Source organism: Phoenix dactylifera, chromosome 18 (genome assembly GCF_009389715.1).
Source record: "Phoenix dactylifera cultivar Barhee BC4 chromosome 18, palm_55x_up_171113_PBpolish2nd_filt_p, whole genome shotgun sequence".
Taxonomy (NCBI): Eukaryota; Viridiplantae; Streptophyta; class Magnoliopsida; order Arecales; family Arecaceae; genus Phoenix; species Phoenix dactylifera.
The window spans coordinates 894,889-909,574 of record NC_052409.1 but is presented as its reverse complement, the minus strand read 5'-3'; the positions used below and the strand labels follow the sequence as shown (position 1 = coordinate 909,574).

The following is a 14,686-nucleotide window of genomic DNA, read 5'->3' as shown; positions in this document are numbered from 1 at the left end:
GGATGGATCTTTGATAGCTTAGGGCATCTAGGACTCTACTTCTGCTCTTGTAGCGTCTCGTGCGGTGTTTTTCACTTCTCACCCTTGAGTTTCCTTAAGATCAATTTCGATGGATGCGTGCTAAATAATGGCAGGAGGGAAGGTGCATGTTTTATCATCAGAGGCCTGAATTGCAGGATGGTTGTGGCTGGTGCTTGCCAGATCTTGAACACCTCAATCCTGGAGGCTGAACTGAGGGCAGCTTAGGCTAGTTTGGGTTACGCTTGGCGGGCGCTGCAACCTAGAGCTATTTTGCTTGAGGGTGATTCGGCAACGGTTATTAGCTGGATCCAGCGAAGCACTGGTGGTGTGGGCGACTACCACCCGCTGCTTAGAAATATCCAGGCTATGGTTTCTAACGAGCTGGCCTTTTAGGCAAAGGACGTGTATAGAAAAGCCAATGAGACTGTAGATTGGGTGGCCTCGTATGTGGCCAACCATTTTGGAGATACTCTTTGGGTTGGAAAGAAGGAAGTGCCTAGTGCGCTCCGGAATCTGTTATTTTTTGATTTTTTTTGAATGTATCCGTACCCGAACCATATGAATCATATATTTCAGCTTTAAAATAACAAGCTAAGCAATTGGTATGTGCATTGAGCACACAAATTTCACATATGCAGGGAGGAATTTGAAAAATTTCATCCCACACTTCAACAAAATACATTTGTAGCTTTAAAATAGCAGGCTGACATTTGTAAACCTGATTATTTGCAGTTTCTTTGTCTTGCTTGCGGAACTCAGTTGTCTTCCTAACAGCACAAGTCCCGTTGAAGCAAAAGCAGATAAAGACTGCGGTACAAGAAGAGCTTCTCTTAGTGTCTGCATTCAAAACATGAACCAAATTAATTAAACAGCAGTTATAATTTTCCTGTGGGAAAAAAAACTGCGTAATTTTGTCGACACCTTCGCTAGGAGCAGTGCAGTATCATTAGCATACTGCAATGAACTTTCCGGAATGCTTTGATGCCCTGACTTAGTTCCCAAGAGAGCAATCTAATCTCAAAGTCCACAGATAATTAACACATTCTTTAGATAAATTGATGATGATCAACTCAAATTTCACATTGTAAAACAATCAAGAATCTCACTCATATATAGCTGCCTGATCAAGAGCGGATGCCTGTCCATGGAGAACCACCACCACCCAGGAAATGGCCTTGAACACTTTCTTTTGTCACCCGTAGGTGATGTTCGTGGTTCTCGATCCCACAGTTAATTACCAAACTAAGAAATACACTATACTAGTTGAAATGCTGAAGAGCTGCACTTACCCAAAATCAAAACCAATAGCAGCACCAATGTAAGCTTTCCCTGGAGTCCACTCAACTTGTTATTCTCCAAACTGCAAAATAACGATGGAACATCGATCTCAGTTTTAATATTAAAACATATAATATAGTTGAAGTGTGCAATAGAATCTGTTACCTTCAGCATCCTGCTTTCCTTCTTAGGCCTCTCATCAGTTTTTATAACAGAACCTCTAGACAGCAGCTTCCCAGTTTTGATCATAGCTTTGGCAATCTGCAAGAATTGATACGTAATACCCATGATGGCACCGAGGATTAAGGTTAATCAATATAATTTCTACTAGGTAATTAAGCTGAACATACAGGTCATGACTCAGATGCATGATAGTCAGAGAAACTATAACCTATGTCATCACCATAAAGTATGGAACCATTAGCTGTAGCACAGTTCAAACTGCCACAAATAGTTTGCATAAATGATGATTAAACAGTTTTGTTCAAACGACTCTCTCTTCTTTGAATTCACCATGCATAGATAGTGACTCAAGCGGGGCTTTTGAGTGTACTTTTAGGCATTTCCGTGGTCTGCTCTCTGAACCTTTTTGCTAGGTATCTGAGCTGGAAGATAACCACCCAACTCCTCAACTCTCACCTGGCGATTTCACCCAAAATCAACTTGCCAAGTTAACCCTATGGTTGGCGCTTATAGCCATCAACTGCTGAAACCGCCACACCCATGATTCTCCTCTCCTAGTCTTCTACTCTTCTCCACAAACCTATCAGCCACCAAGTTATTTCTGAGCCTTCTGCACAGGGGAAAGCCAAAAACTTTAAAACAGGAAAAGTTTCAAGCATATAGTCATTAGCTTCACCAGATGTGCAACTCTTTTAAGCAAGTCCTGACTCCTAACCATCATACTCTGCAAATAATTTTCCAAGGCCACCAAGCTCTTTCAAAGCCACGTCAGTTATTATCCAGAAATACATCAATATGATTTATTCATGCCATCCTTGTCTAGGGCTGGACAAACCTTATCTGTAATGCTCCATTTAAAATTATGATGTCTTCAACGAACTAATGGATCCATATCACTATCACCAAACAATACTGCAGTAATGATGGAAGCATAATAGCACTAATAGATACGTAAATAAAAGGTCTATATTCGTTTGTCTTCTTGTGCTGCTAAGCAGCGGCTATACTTTAGTGGTTCTAAAAAGCATTTGAAAAAAAAAAAAAAAGAAAAAAGAAAAGAAAACTGTTATCACTGCACTCCCAAAAACGGTCTCATCTACCTGTAAGAGAGAGTGCCAAAAAAAATAAAATCATCTGATACACAGTGAGTTTCAACAGTGGATGGACACGCATTTTGTATATAAGATAAAGACTGTTACCTAAACACTAGGCACCAATGCCCCGTGTCCAGGTGCCTTCAATAGTCTGACCGTTCAAACTTTTTAAACCCAGCAACGGCGCACAAAATCAACCCGTCACATTTTTCAAATTTAAAAATATAACACATAATATATTTTAGAATAATTACTATCATAACAACAACATTTTGACCCATTTAATTAAGTATAAAATGAATATCATAATCAGTATTTAATCAAATAATTAATATTTTATCAAAAATTTAGAATACATACTTTGAAGCATTAGGTTACTTATCTCTTATCATTTCAAAATCCCACTCTAGTTAGACGGGCCAGGTTCTCCTGCTTTAATGTCATTAAAATATAATTAACTTTATGCTACATAGAAATCAGGCAAAATTAAACTAATATTACGGATATGGCTTTATGCTCAAATCAGAATAGATCAAAGGCAATGTCAATCAGGCGGCAGTACCCGAATACATGGGCCAATCTGAACAAGGTGAATTGAATTGATCAAAATCAGACATGATTTAAGAGACTCAATAAAGGTCAATGATGATCTAATTCCAAAGAAATCTGACAATGCCGAGGTAACGAGCCGATCTACAACCTGAGTACCGAGATAGTTCAGGGTCTCTAAACTGGATCAACTTGGACTCCGACAACAAAAAAAAAAAGCAATGCTTACACTAGGATCCTTAAGTCTGTCTATAGAGAGAGAGGGAAAGAAGAGACAATCTTAGCTTTTCTACCAAAAAAAAGGAGAGAGAATTTTAGCTTGGGTTCAGCCAGGGGTCTGGGTTTGGTCCAGTAATGACACAGGCCATCCGGATCATCAATGTATCTGGTCCACGAGTCAAGTAGAGAGAGAAAGAGAGGATTTCTCCATTTTTTAAATTAATTACAAATAGGAAAAAATGGGAAGAAAATAGAAGAAATAAGAAGAAGAAGAATAGAGAGGAGGAAGAGAGGGAAGAGGAGAGAGGGAGGGTTTGGCGGTGGGTGCCGGGATCCGGCGACTAGTACGGTGGAGCTGGCGATGGAGGTGGCGGCCGGCGGAGATGGCAAAACCGAGAAGAAAGTCTCGGTTTGGCCCAAAAATAGAAAAATGAGGCTCGATTTCAGGTTGGAACAGAGAAATATAGGGAAGAGAATCTTAACACTGCCAGGTGAGTGGTGAGCTAATGCATCCATTCCACTTGAGTGTGATCGGTCCGCCCGCCCTTCACAGAATGATGAGTAAAGACTGTTGTGTTTGTTTAGTTTCTTAAGCGCTCCGCGGGTCGATAGGAGTTATATCCTTCCATCACCGTTGGCTGCATATTTTTGTCAAAATTTTTTTAAAAAAATATAGCATCTTTTAAAAATGAGTTTACTTGGGGATTAACTGCGGATAAGCTGAGTACTCGAAGTTCATTTTAAAATCGCAAATGTCATGAATTATCTTGACTCTCCATTATCTATACGAATATATTACATATTTTATTTTCAAGATTTAGTTATTTTAACAATTATTATTATCTATGTATGAATTACATATCATCAGATTTATATTAAATTTATTTGCAGGTTGAGAGTTCTTGATATTTGTAGAACTAATCCTCCCGTGTGTACGGCGATTAATTGCAAAGTCCTCGAGCTCTGTTTTTGGATTGGAAGCAGGACAAGACCAACCAAATTTTATATAGAGCACATCCAGCTCAGTTTACTCAAATAGAACCCATTCACCGAAGAACACCAAGGTAATTTGTGGCAAACAAAAAAAAAAAGAAAGAAGAACACCAAGGTAATCATCGACCCCAAATAGTACAGTGGAATCAGGTCAAAGACGTAGTTTTAGTCAACAGTAACAATAGCTTCGCCCATCCGTTTACATATATAATTTATTTTGTTTGTCTCGATTTACATTTTAACAGACCATCAGCAGCAGCGACGGTGGCAGACCATTGGTAGCAGCAGAACCAGCAACGTCGACAACCATACAGAGGAGAACCGATTTGTTAAGCAGCCATGATAGGCTGTCACAAAGGCGTGAGCATGAGCGAAAATTGATGCTGGGTTTTGCGGAGGATCCAATTGAAACAACGGAGCAGCAACATGCATGGACTTGGATCGAGAGGCAGCAAAGGAACTGTGCACACCGAGTACACAATCCAAGGATGCCGGACGGCAGCAACGATGCAAACCAGCGACCCAAAAGTGGACGCCACGAAGATAACAGTGATGTCTTCAAAGAGCGAGGCGATGGAGGGAAGTTTAGGACGATACGTGATGGATGCCAGGGAAGAGGAGAAGAGGCCGAGCAAAGAGAAGGCGAACATGTCCATCGAGGTGAAGTTGGCGACGCTGGGCTTCGTCAAAGCTTGCCCATCTCCCATGGCGACGTGGGGCGAGAAGAGTGTCGCCACCACGCCTAGAGCGAACATGGGCATGCCTTGGACCAAAGTGCGCAGAGCTGAGTGGTTGCTGGCCTCCCTACCATCTCCATTTCTATGTGGGCTGGTGCAGGAGAGTCGGGATTCCGCGCCCCGGCAGCTTCCCATCTCAGACATGACGAGAAGTGTTCGCCGTTGCACGGAGGCCGTCGTAAGTTATAGATAGGGAAGGGCAGAGAAGCGCCGGTGGGGAGGGGATTTTGTAGGGTCTGTACCCAGCTTCAAAAAACAAAGCATTCGCAAAGATGTAATCCTTTCGCACTCCTGCATTCCCCACTACTTTCCTCCTAAAGGCCGCGCGACTGCACTCCCACTCTTTCCTTAAAGGCGGCACGATGTGTTGGACAACAGCCCTTCCATGTCATGGACAACAGCCCCTCCATGTCATGACAAGAGCCCTTCCATGTTATGGACAGGAGCCCCTCTATGTTATGGACAGGAGCCAAAGATTCCAAAGGTTAAAACTTTGGATTCTTTTTCTTTTTTGCTGGAATAGAAGAATCATACAACGTGTACAGATACAATAAAAAAAAATAAAAAGCAATACATTCGGGAGCCCATTAGGCAGCTCCGTCTCGCTCACCTATAGATGGTCCACTTAATGGTTGGCGACAAAGGACGCCATCCAATCCACCGCCCATTAACCTTCCAAACTTTTGTAATCTTTGGTCAAACAAATTTTAACGATGATAATATGTTTTTTCGCGTGACAGATTCCAAAGGTGCCGGCCTGCCGCCTTACAGAAGAAGGAATGTAGTGGGGTCCAACAGATCGAATCCGCGTTTCGGAAAGCAACAACGGGGGACCGCTTTTTTTATATGCCTATCCAGAAAGTCTTGATTTTATTTTAGAAGGATCCCTCCCTTTATATACCCCGCTCGTTCCTACGCTCAATGAAACTCCTTTGCCCTCCGTAAATTGCGACTGTCTCCGTGCACTTCTCTGCCCTTCCCTATCTATAACTTACGACGGCCTCCGTGCAACGGCGAAAACTTCACCTCATGTCTGAGATGAGAAGCTGTTGAGGCGCGGAATCGCGACTCTCCAGCACGAGACCACATAGAGATGGATATGGTAGAGAGGCAAGCAACCACTCAGCTCTGCGCACTTTGGTCCAAGGCATGCCCATGTTCGCTATAGGCGTGGTGGTGACACTCTTCTCGTCCTACGTCGCCATGGGAGATGGGCAAGCTTTGACGAAGCCCAGCGTCGCCAACTTCACCTCGATGGACATGTTTGCCTTCTCTTTTCTCGGCTTCTTCTCCTCTTCCCTGGCATCCATCACGTACCGTCCTAAACTTCCCCCCCATCGCCCCGTTGAAGACATCACTGTTATCTTCTTGGCGTCCACTTTTGGGTCGCTGGTTTGCATTGTTGCTCCCTACCGGCATCCTTGGATTGTGTAATCGATGCGCATGGTTCCTCTGCTGCCTCTCGATGGAAGTCCGTGCATGTTGCTCCGTTGTTTCAATTGAACCCACACTTTGCAAAAACGAGCATCAATTTGGCTGGAGTCATCAAGAGAATATATATATATATATATATATATATATATATATATATATATATATATATATATATATATATATATATATATATATATATTTCTATTCCATCATAAGTACATTTTAGATTTATTCATGTACCTACTCTATAATTTCACTTGGTTCATCAAGAGAAAAAAAAATATTTTTTTATGTACAGATTCTATATAATAAAAATAATATAAACTAATATAGAATGCAAAAAAAATATTACTTAATAATACAAATTATACCTAATGGTCTATATTAAATTATTAATCGTGTTTGCCTCAAGTCTTGAGTTGACAGAAGCATCTAATCCGCCTGCACGCCTCTCCAAAAGCATCTAATCCACCAATGAATCTTATTAGGATTCTGATTATTTTGATTCATTTTGAAGACCGACGTGTTGCTTTCAACTGCGGTTGTGGTTTAGGCGCGACCCTTGCAGCAGGACAGGATGTTGCTGCCCTGCTTTGATGACCGCCAATTCATATTCCCCCCATCTTATTGTATCAGTTTGCATACCCCTCATTTTGGCCAATAAGCACGCAAATTTTAACATATGCATGGAGGAATTTGAAATATTTCAATTACACTTCAACAAAATACATCCGTAGCTTTAAAATAGCAAGCTGACATTTGTAAACCTGATTATTTACGGTTTCTTTGTCTTGCTTTGGGAACTCAGTTGTCTTCCTAACAACACAAGTGCCATCGAAGCAACCACAGATAAGACTGCAGATGAGAAACCGAGTACAAGAAGAGCTCCTCTTAGCGACTGCATTCAAAACATGCACCAAAGTAATTAAACAGCAGTTATAATTCTCCTGTGGGGAAAAAAAAACTGCGTAATTTTGTGGACACCTTTGCTAGGAGCAGTGCATTATCATTTGCATACTGCAATGAACTTTCTGGAATGCTTTGGATGCCCTGACTTAGTTCCCAAGAGAGTAATCTAATTTCAAAGTCCACAGATAATTAACACATTCTTCAGATAAATTGATGATGATCAACTCAAATTTTCACACTGTAAAACAATCAGGAATCTCACTCATAGCTGCCTGATCAAGATCAGATGCCTGTCCGTGGAGAACCACCACCACCCAGGAAATGGCCTTGAACACTTTCTCTTGTCACCCATAAGTGATGTTCGTGGTTCTCGATCCCACAGTTACCAAACTAAGAAATACACTATACTAGTTGAAATGCTGAAGAGCTGGACTTACCCAAAAACAAAACCAATAGCAGCACCAATGTAAGCTTTCCCTGGAGTCAACTCAACTTGTAATTCTCCAAACTGCAAAATAACGATGGAACTTCGATCTCAGTTTTAATATTAAAACATATAATATAGTTGAAGTATGCAATAGAATCTGTTACCTTCAGCATCCTGCTTTCCTTCTTAGGCCTCTCATCAGTTTCTATAGCAGAACCTCTAGACAGCAGCTTCCCAGTTTTGATCATAGCTTTGGCAATCTGCAAGAATTGATATGTAATACTCATGATGGCACTGAGGATTAAGGTTAATCAATATAATTTCTACTAGGTAATTAATCTGAACATACAGGTCATGACTCAAATGCATGATAGTCAGAGAAACTATAACCTATGTCATCACTATAAAGAATGGAACCGTTAGCTGTAGCACCGTTCAAACTGCCACAAATAGTTTGCATAAATGATGATTAAACAGTTTTGTTCAAACGACTATCTCTTCTTTGAATTCACCATGTATAGATAGTGACTCAAGTAGGGCTTTTGAGTATACTTTTAGGCATTTCCGTGGTCTGCTCTCTGAACCTTTTTGCTAGGTATCTGAGCTGGAAGATAACCACCCAACTCCTCAACTCTCACCTGGCGATTTCACCCAAAATCTACTTGCCAAGTTAACCCCATGGTTGGCGCTTATAGCCATCAACTACTGAAACCGCCACACCCATGATTCTCCTCTCCTAGTCTTCCCCACAAACCTATCAGCCACCAAGTTATTTCTGAGCCTTCTGCACAGGGGAAAGCCAAAAACTTTAAAACAGGAAAAATTTCAAGCATATAGTCATTAGCTTCACCAGATGTGCAACTCTTTAAGCAAGTCCTGACTCCTAACCATCATACTCTGCAAATAATTTTCCAAGGCCACAAAGCAGTTTCAAAGCCACGTCAGTTATTATTCAGAAATACATCAATATGTTTTATGCATGCCATCCTTGTCTAGGGGTTAGACAAACCTTATCTGTAAGGCTCCATTTAAAATTATGATGTCTTCAAAGAACTAATGGATCCATATCACTATCACCAAACAATACTGCAGTAATGATGGAAGCAAAATAGCACTAATAGATACGTAAATAAAAGGTCTACTTTTGTTTGTCTTCTTATGCTGCTAAGCAGCGGCTATACTTTAGTGGTTCTAAAAGGCATTTGAAAAAAAAAAAAAAAACTGTTATCACTGCACTCCCAAAAACGGTCTCATCTACCTGTAAGAGAAAGTGCAAAAAAAAAAAAAAATTCATCTGATATACAGTGAGTTTCAACATTGGCTGGACAAGCATTTTGTATATAAGATAAAGACTGTTACCTAAACACATGGCACCAATGCCCAGTGTCCACGTGCCTGCAAGAGTCTGACCGTTCAAACTTTTAAAACCCAGCAAAGGGACACATCCATATAGTGCAATATATCATAATTAAAAAAATAAACATTTCAAGATTTGCTGGAAACTATAGTATGTTGGCATGCCATGGACACTTTCTGTTTAAGTAAACTTTCATTCTTGCCACAATAGCATTTAAGAAATGAAGAAATCAGTGAATTTACTAGAGGATTCTTGATTCTTTAAGCTAGTATTAACTAGCAATAAGATAGTTTAGAATTCAAATGCCATCAATTGCTATTGTGTATTCAATGGCTTAACAATTCAAGAAGACATGCTAGGTACTGACATCTATGAAGTAAGCAAGGCACCCCAATTGAGTCTAACAGTGTCATGCTGCAGCATGTTCAGTCCAAGTTTCCAAGAGTATCAGAACTCCAAAATTCTGAAAAATTGAAGTACTCAAATAACAGTAGATATCATAAACCCAGTATGACATGATCATTTTAAGTGGATCATATGAAATAAGATAATAAAGGATTGCTGCGGTTTCCTTCATTCAGATAACATACAATGACAAGGAAGAGTAAATGATTGGCTGGATTTAGAACGTAGCCAACAAAAACCTTGAGATGGTGTGGTAAGTGATCCACCTTATGCTAAATGGAGCTTGACACAAAGCAGGCATCAACAATGTAGATTCATGAGTAGAAAATAATAAATCAAAATTTTAAAGAATTGAAGTTAAAAGTGTTAAGATTTGGAGACCCCAACTGGCTGAGTTGGTAGTCTTTTGTGCTGATACAAGAGACCTTGGTTTGATCCCAACCTCGCCCCAATTTTCAGCTGGGCTTTCTCCAAAAAAAAGAAAGATGCTAAGATTTCGGATACAAAGGGAGGCTAGCGACATTGCATGACAAAAATGACCTCGATGATATGTGCTCCATGTCAAAAGGAGTAGCATATTACCTGCCATTAGGTGGTGAGCCGAGTTTCTTTCAATGTTACTGACTGATTACTGTCTACTTCAAGATGTTAATGATGATGACATCAAGCTAGAAGATAATGATGTGGACAATACAGATAAACTAGGGTAAATGTGAACCTGGAATACTTGCCAATGGATCAGACTTTGATCCCTAGATTTAGGACTTGGGTCCGACTATGGCTTGCTTGCTCTGACAAATTCCATGGCAGAAGCAAAATCATGATACAATTTGTCATCCAATCATCAGTGCAACATAGAACAATAACATACATAATGTCCTGTTAAGACAAGATTTGCTAGCATTCGCAAGTACGATCTTTAACCTGATGCAACTAAAGAATAAAGGATTCACAGGCATCCCAAGTCACCCTCCAACCGGCAGAATGAAGCAAAAGTTGCCATTCTAGACAATGAAGAAGATAAAATCATCCAATCATCAACAGCCAGAACAACAGAATATTTTTTGTTGTCAGTCTCTGAAATTAGCAGTATGATTTGAGTATCTGTGCTAAACTGCTAATTAAGGATTATCTATATAAAAGAGCAACCTAGGTCGCTTAGCGCTGCTACAGAATATTGACAAAAGACTTGTTTGCATTTGCCCTAAATATATTACTGATTCTATGATATGCCTCATCATCATCTGAGACAGGCTGGAGGAACAATGAAGTGTCTCACTTGACTTGCAAATTTTATCGAACCTTATAGGTCTACTTCTAATAAGCATCAACCATGCAGATATTTTAAGGAATTTAGAAAATACAGAATAGCTGAATATCTTAATGGGGCATAAAAATTCAAAATTTCAAATGGAGAAATTTTAATGATTATTAAAGTAGTGTAACAGCTGTAGGTCTACACAAATATGAGGGTTGTTGCAATAATTCGAATACTACCACGCAAATCTACTCAATATGATTTGGTTTTGCTTACAACTTCTTAAGTGCAGTTCCCCTGTGATATCAAATAATTGTCTAAATGACAAAGAGGGGCGAAAAAAGTTCCTAAATCATCATTAGTATATGACTGGGTTCAAAAAGTAAATGCACTATAAGATCCAAGTCTGAATATTACCCTTTGTGGCTCTCCTTGACCGTACATTCCCATAGCCTCAAATCTTCTTCCAGCAGATACCAAACGTTTGCCAAGTGCTACACCATGAAAAGGAGGAGATGGAAAATAGAGTGAGTTCATATTGCAGTTATTGATCAAGGTTTAATAGCTATTTCATCCTTGCCTGGTTTGACATTGTCAGTCAAAGAACTCTCTAAAGACGGGAGCTGTCTTGCGATGCTATTTGAAGTAGAAGTATCAGCCTGTTCCCATGCTCGAGAAAGATTTAAGAGCATTTCCCCCACCTCCTGACCGCACTGAAACAGAGATCTAGTACCGTAATATCTATGATATCCCCAAATCATTCTCGTGTTGCTCAAGTACAACAGCTTATTCGGGCCTTATTATCGTCTTAAACACTATCTCATCAAGAACCTCCGACATTCCAGATAGAACAAAACTTAAAACCCTCTTACCATAAAATTAAAGAGGAGAATTACTGACCTCATCCAGCACGGGCCCGTTCGAAAGATCAAATGCCGCATCATTTAGCTTCACCAGCACTCGAGAAGAGCGCAGGAAGGAAAAAACCCCTAAATCAGAAACCAACAATCGAACCAACCAATGGAGCTCAAATCGAAAACCAGATCGCGGGAAAGGCACTTACATCGAGCCGGAGATCCCCCGGGAGCCTTGCAAGGTAATCCGGGGGTAGCTTTAGGCAATCCTGGACGCAGCGGCCCACGCAGAGACGTAAGCTCTAACCCTAACCCAAGGCTAGAAGGAATCCACGAGAGGGAGAGGGGGGTGGGAGAATGGCGCTTACCGCGAGGTCTTGAAGGAGAGGGAGAAGGGCGGCAGCGTCGTCGTCGAGGGATTTGGGGGAATCGGACTCCGAGAGCGCGAAGGAGACGACGAGGGCTCGAATTCTCGAGGACTTCGTGCAGAGGGATTCGGAGGGGAGAAGGGAAGGAACGTTACGGGGAATTCCGTAAAAGACGGGGGCAAGGGAGGGGGAGAGAGCGGGGAGAGACGGGGAGGAGAGGAGAGATGCCATTCGAAATTTTATGCGATGGCCATGAGGAGATGTGCCTCGCTCCCCTCATATTACCTTTTTCTTTTTTTTTAAAAAAAAAAGAAATTTTATGTGATGGAGAGACACGCGTCGTCCTGGATGCGTGGTTGGCCCAATTATGGGCCTCATTAGCCCACATTCCAATGCAAACCGCTCTATTGGGCGGGAATCGGGCCCAATCCACTGCATATTTGGTTCGCTCATCATCATTCTCGAGCCATCATGATAACAATATTCTTCAATTTGTACAAGTAAAACATTTGTGTTAATCCTCAAATTTTCATTAATCAAAACATTCTCAGCCTTTTTTAGATTTCAAATTTGACACAGTTTTTTTGCGTTCTTAACCATTTTTATGTTTGACATGGTATACCTAAATATCTATATATGAATTTTTGGTGTGATAAAAAGTAATGATGCTTACTGCTTTGGTATGGTGATTCCATGTATCTCTCGCTTTAGTTTTATATTAAGAGAACGAGCTAAGCCAACAATATCATTGGATTGACTTCGTAGGATGCCAGTCACCTCAAAATTAAGAAGCTGCAAACTTTCATACCTCACCATGAGAAGTGGAAGCTAGTATTATTTATGGCGCAAGCACAGTTGAAGCAGCACACGAGGAGAAATACTATGCCACTAAATGATGAAGCATAGCATTTCCATATCACATGAGGCCTATTTCTTTTCTACTTGTATAGAAGGCAAATGATACGTCACCATCTTCTGTAGTTCTGTTTTCTTCTTCTTTCTTTTTTTTGAAAAATAATGACTTAATTGCTTGTCCAACAACTCCTGTGGCACATCTTCATCTTATCTCTCTTCTCCCAATCAAAACAAAAATATCTGAAACTTTAGGGTCTGCTTAGCATCATCGCTACTTTTGTTTTTCATAGAAATGTTGCAGGTCATTTGCAATAAATTTGAGGTCGAGCTCCATGCGGCATGGCAGGGGATCAAGCTTGACCTAGAAAAGATTTGGTTGGAAGAGGGTTTGAGCCACCATTTTTCAATGTATTTAGAGTGCCCTGTCACCACAAAAAAAAAAAAAGAAATTTATACATATTTTAAAAAATTAGATGTGTTTGATCATATATATTGCTCAGCCCATGCTTTTCGAAACAAAAATAGAACAAAAGCGATACCAAACGGCTCTAATATTTGAGTGCAAAGGAATAGTCAATCGATAACATAATTAGCTAAATATCAACTAAATTCTAAAGTTGCCAGCCCCCTTACCTTTCACCCCAGTTATTTGGTCTTAGGTTTTCTTTTTCCATATTGAGCTGCAAGGAGCAGACACGTAATATATAATAGAGGTCTGAAAAAAAAGATTAATACTATTCACCCAACAAAATGGAAATCTAACTTATTATGAGTCATGACATGCGCCCTTCAAGTCAACTATTCCTCATGGGAGATGATCGAGTTCAAAAACCACAAAATTTGTAGTGGTAGATGCAGTCTATGCTCTTCATCAGTTGATGTTATCGACTAATATTAAAAAACTGCTTCACCAAAAAAAAATTGAAGTGCAGAATTTCTGCACTCTTGAATTATAATTTATATTTTTTAAAAAAAAATAAAATTCTTTTTCCTCTCAATTTGGCTTAATCATATTAAAAAAGGGAAAAGAGAAGATCAAGACATTATTAGTTTCACCTTCTAGAAAAAAGGTAAATTTTAAGAACAAAAAATGAGAATCCTTATATGGGACTTACACCTAAGCATGAACTGGGTCTGGCCGAACTATAAAGTTGGAAACATACCTAGGCCTGGCTCGATCTCAGGCCTATATTGCAGGGCCCGAGACCAGCCTGATAGCAAACGGTAGGGCTAAACAAGCATTTTTATTTCCGCCCACCTCACGACTTAAATGGTAATCATAAACTGCTAAAAATTTGTTGAAGAAAAAAGTAGAGGGGGGGGGAATTGTCTTCCATGGCTCCTTTTTCCTTCCACTGCATTTTCTTTCCCTTTTCTTTCCAAATTCCATCAATCCATGATCATCTCTAATATTGCGACAGTAATTTTTTCAATCATTTCTTCACTGTACTGCAGGAAAGTAAACACGATGGTATTAAAAAGAAAAGTGTTTCCAAGTGTCGTGGCATGTTTGAACGGAACCACACTAATTCCAGACTATCTAGAGATAACAGGGGGTAGTTCACATTTGATCCAACCAAATTTCAGCACAATATAGCTGCCGCCGTCCCTGCAATCTAGTGGGATTTGCGAAATGGATGACAAATGTAATATTGAAAAAGTAAAGGATCTCCCTTTCAATGCTTTGGAGCAATTCCGACTTTCCATATACGTTATTGTTGGAAGCTTGCTTCAAATATCTTCAA

The 14,686-nt window shown here is 40.1% G+C and overlaps 1 protein-coding gene and 1 long non-coding RNA gene across 2 annotated transcripts; both read right to left on the bottom strand.

Moving 5' to 3' along the window:
* Positions 1–1,347: 1,347 nt before the first annotated feature.
* On the bottom strand, positions 1,348–1,709 carry LOC103723750. The gene is made up of 3 exons (XR_003383006.2): positions 1,650–1,709; positions 1,465–1,560; positions 1,348–1,381 (listed from the first exon to the last, which is right to left on the bottom strand). It is a non-coding gene; the product is annotated as an uncharacterized LOC103723750 (long non-coding RNA).
* Positions 1,710–7,159: 5,450 nt separating this feature from the next.
* LOC120104380 lies at positions 7,160–12,353 on the bottom strand. Its single transcript, XM_039115308.1, has 9 exons — positions 12,087–12,353; positions 11,928–11,987; positions 11,765–11,812; positions 11,445–11,577; positions 11,282–11,358; positions 8,009–8,104; positions 7,855–7,925; positions 7,493–7,583; positions 7,160–7,406 (listed from the first exon to the last, which is right to left on the bottom strand). Exons 1-9 carry the CDS (start codon positions 12,315–12,317, stop codon positions 7,284–7,286), a joined length of 930 nt encoding a protein of 309 aa, XP_038971236.1. The 5' UTR covers positions 12,318–12,353; the 3' UTR covers positions 7,160–7,283.
* Between the last annotated feature and the right edge of the window lie 2,333 nt (positions 12,354–14,686).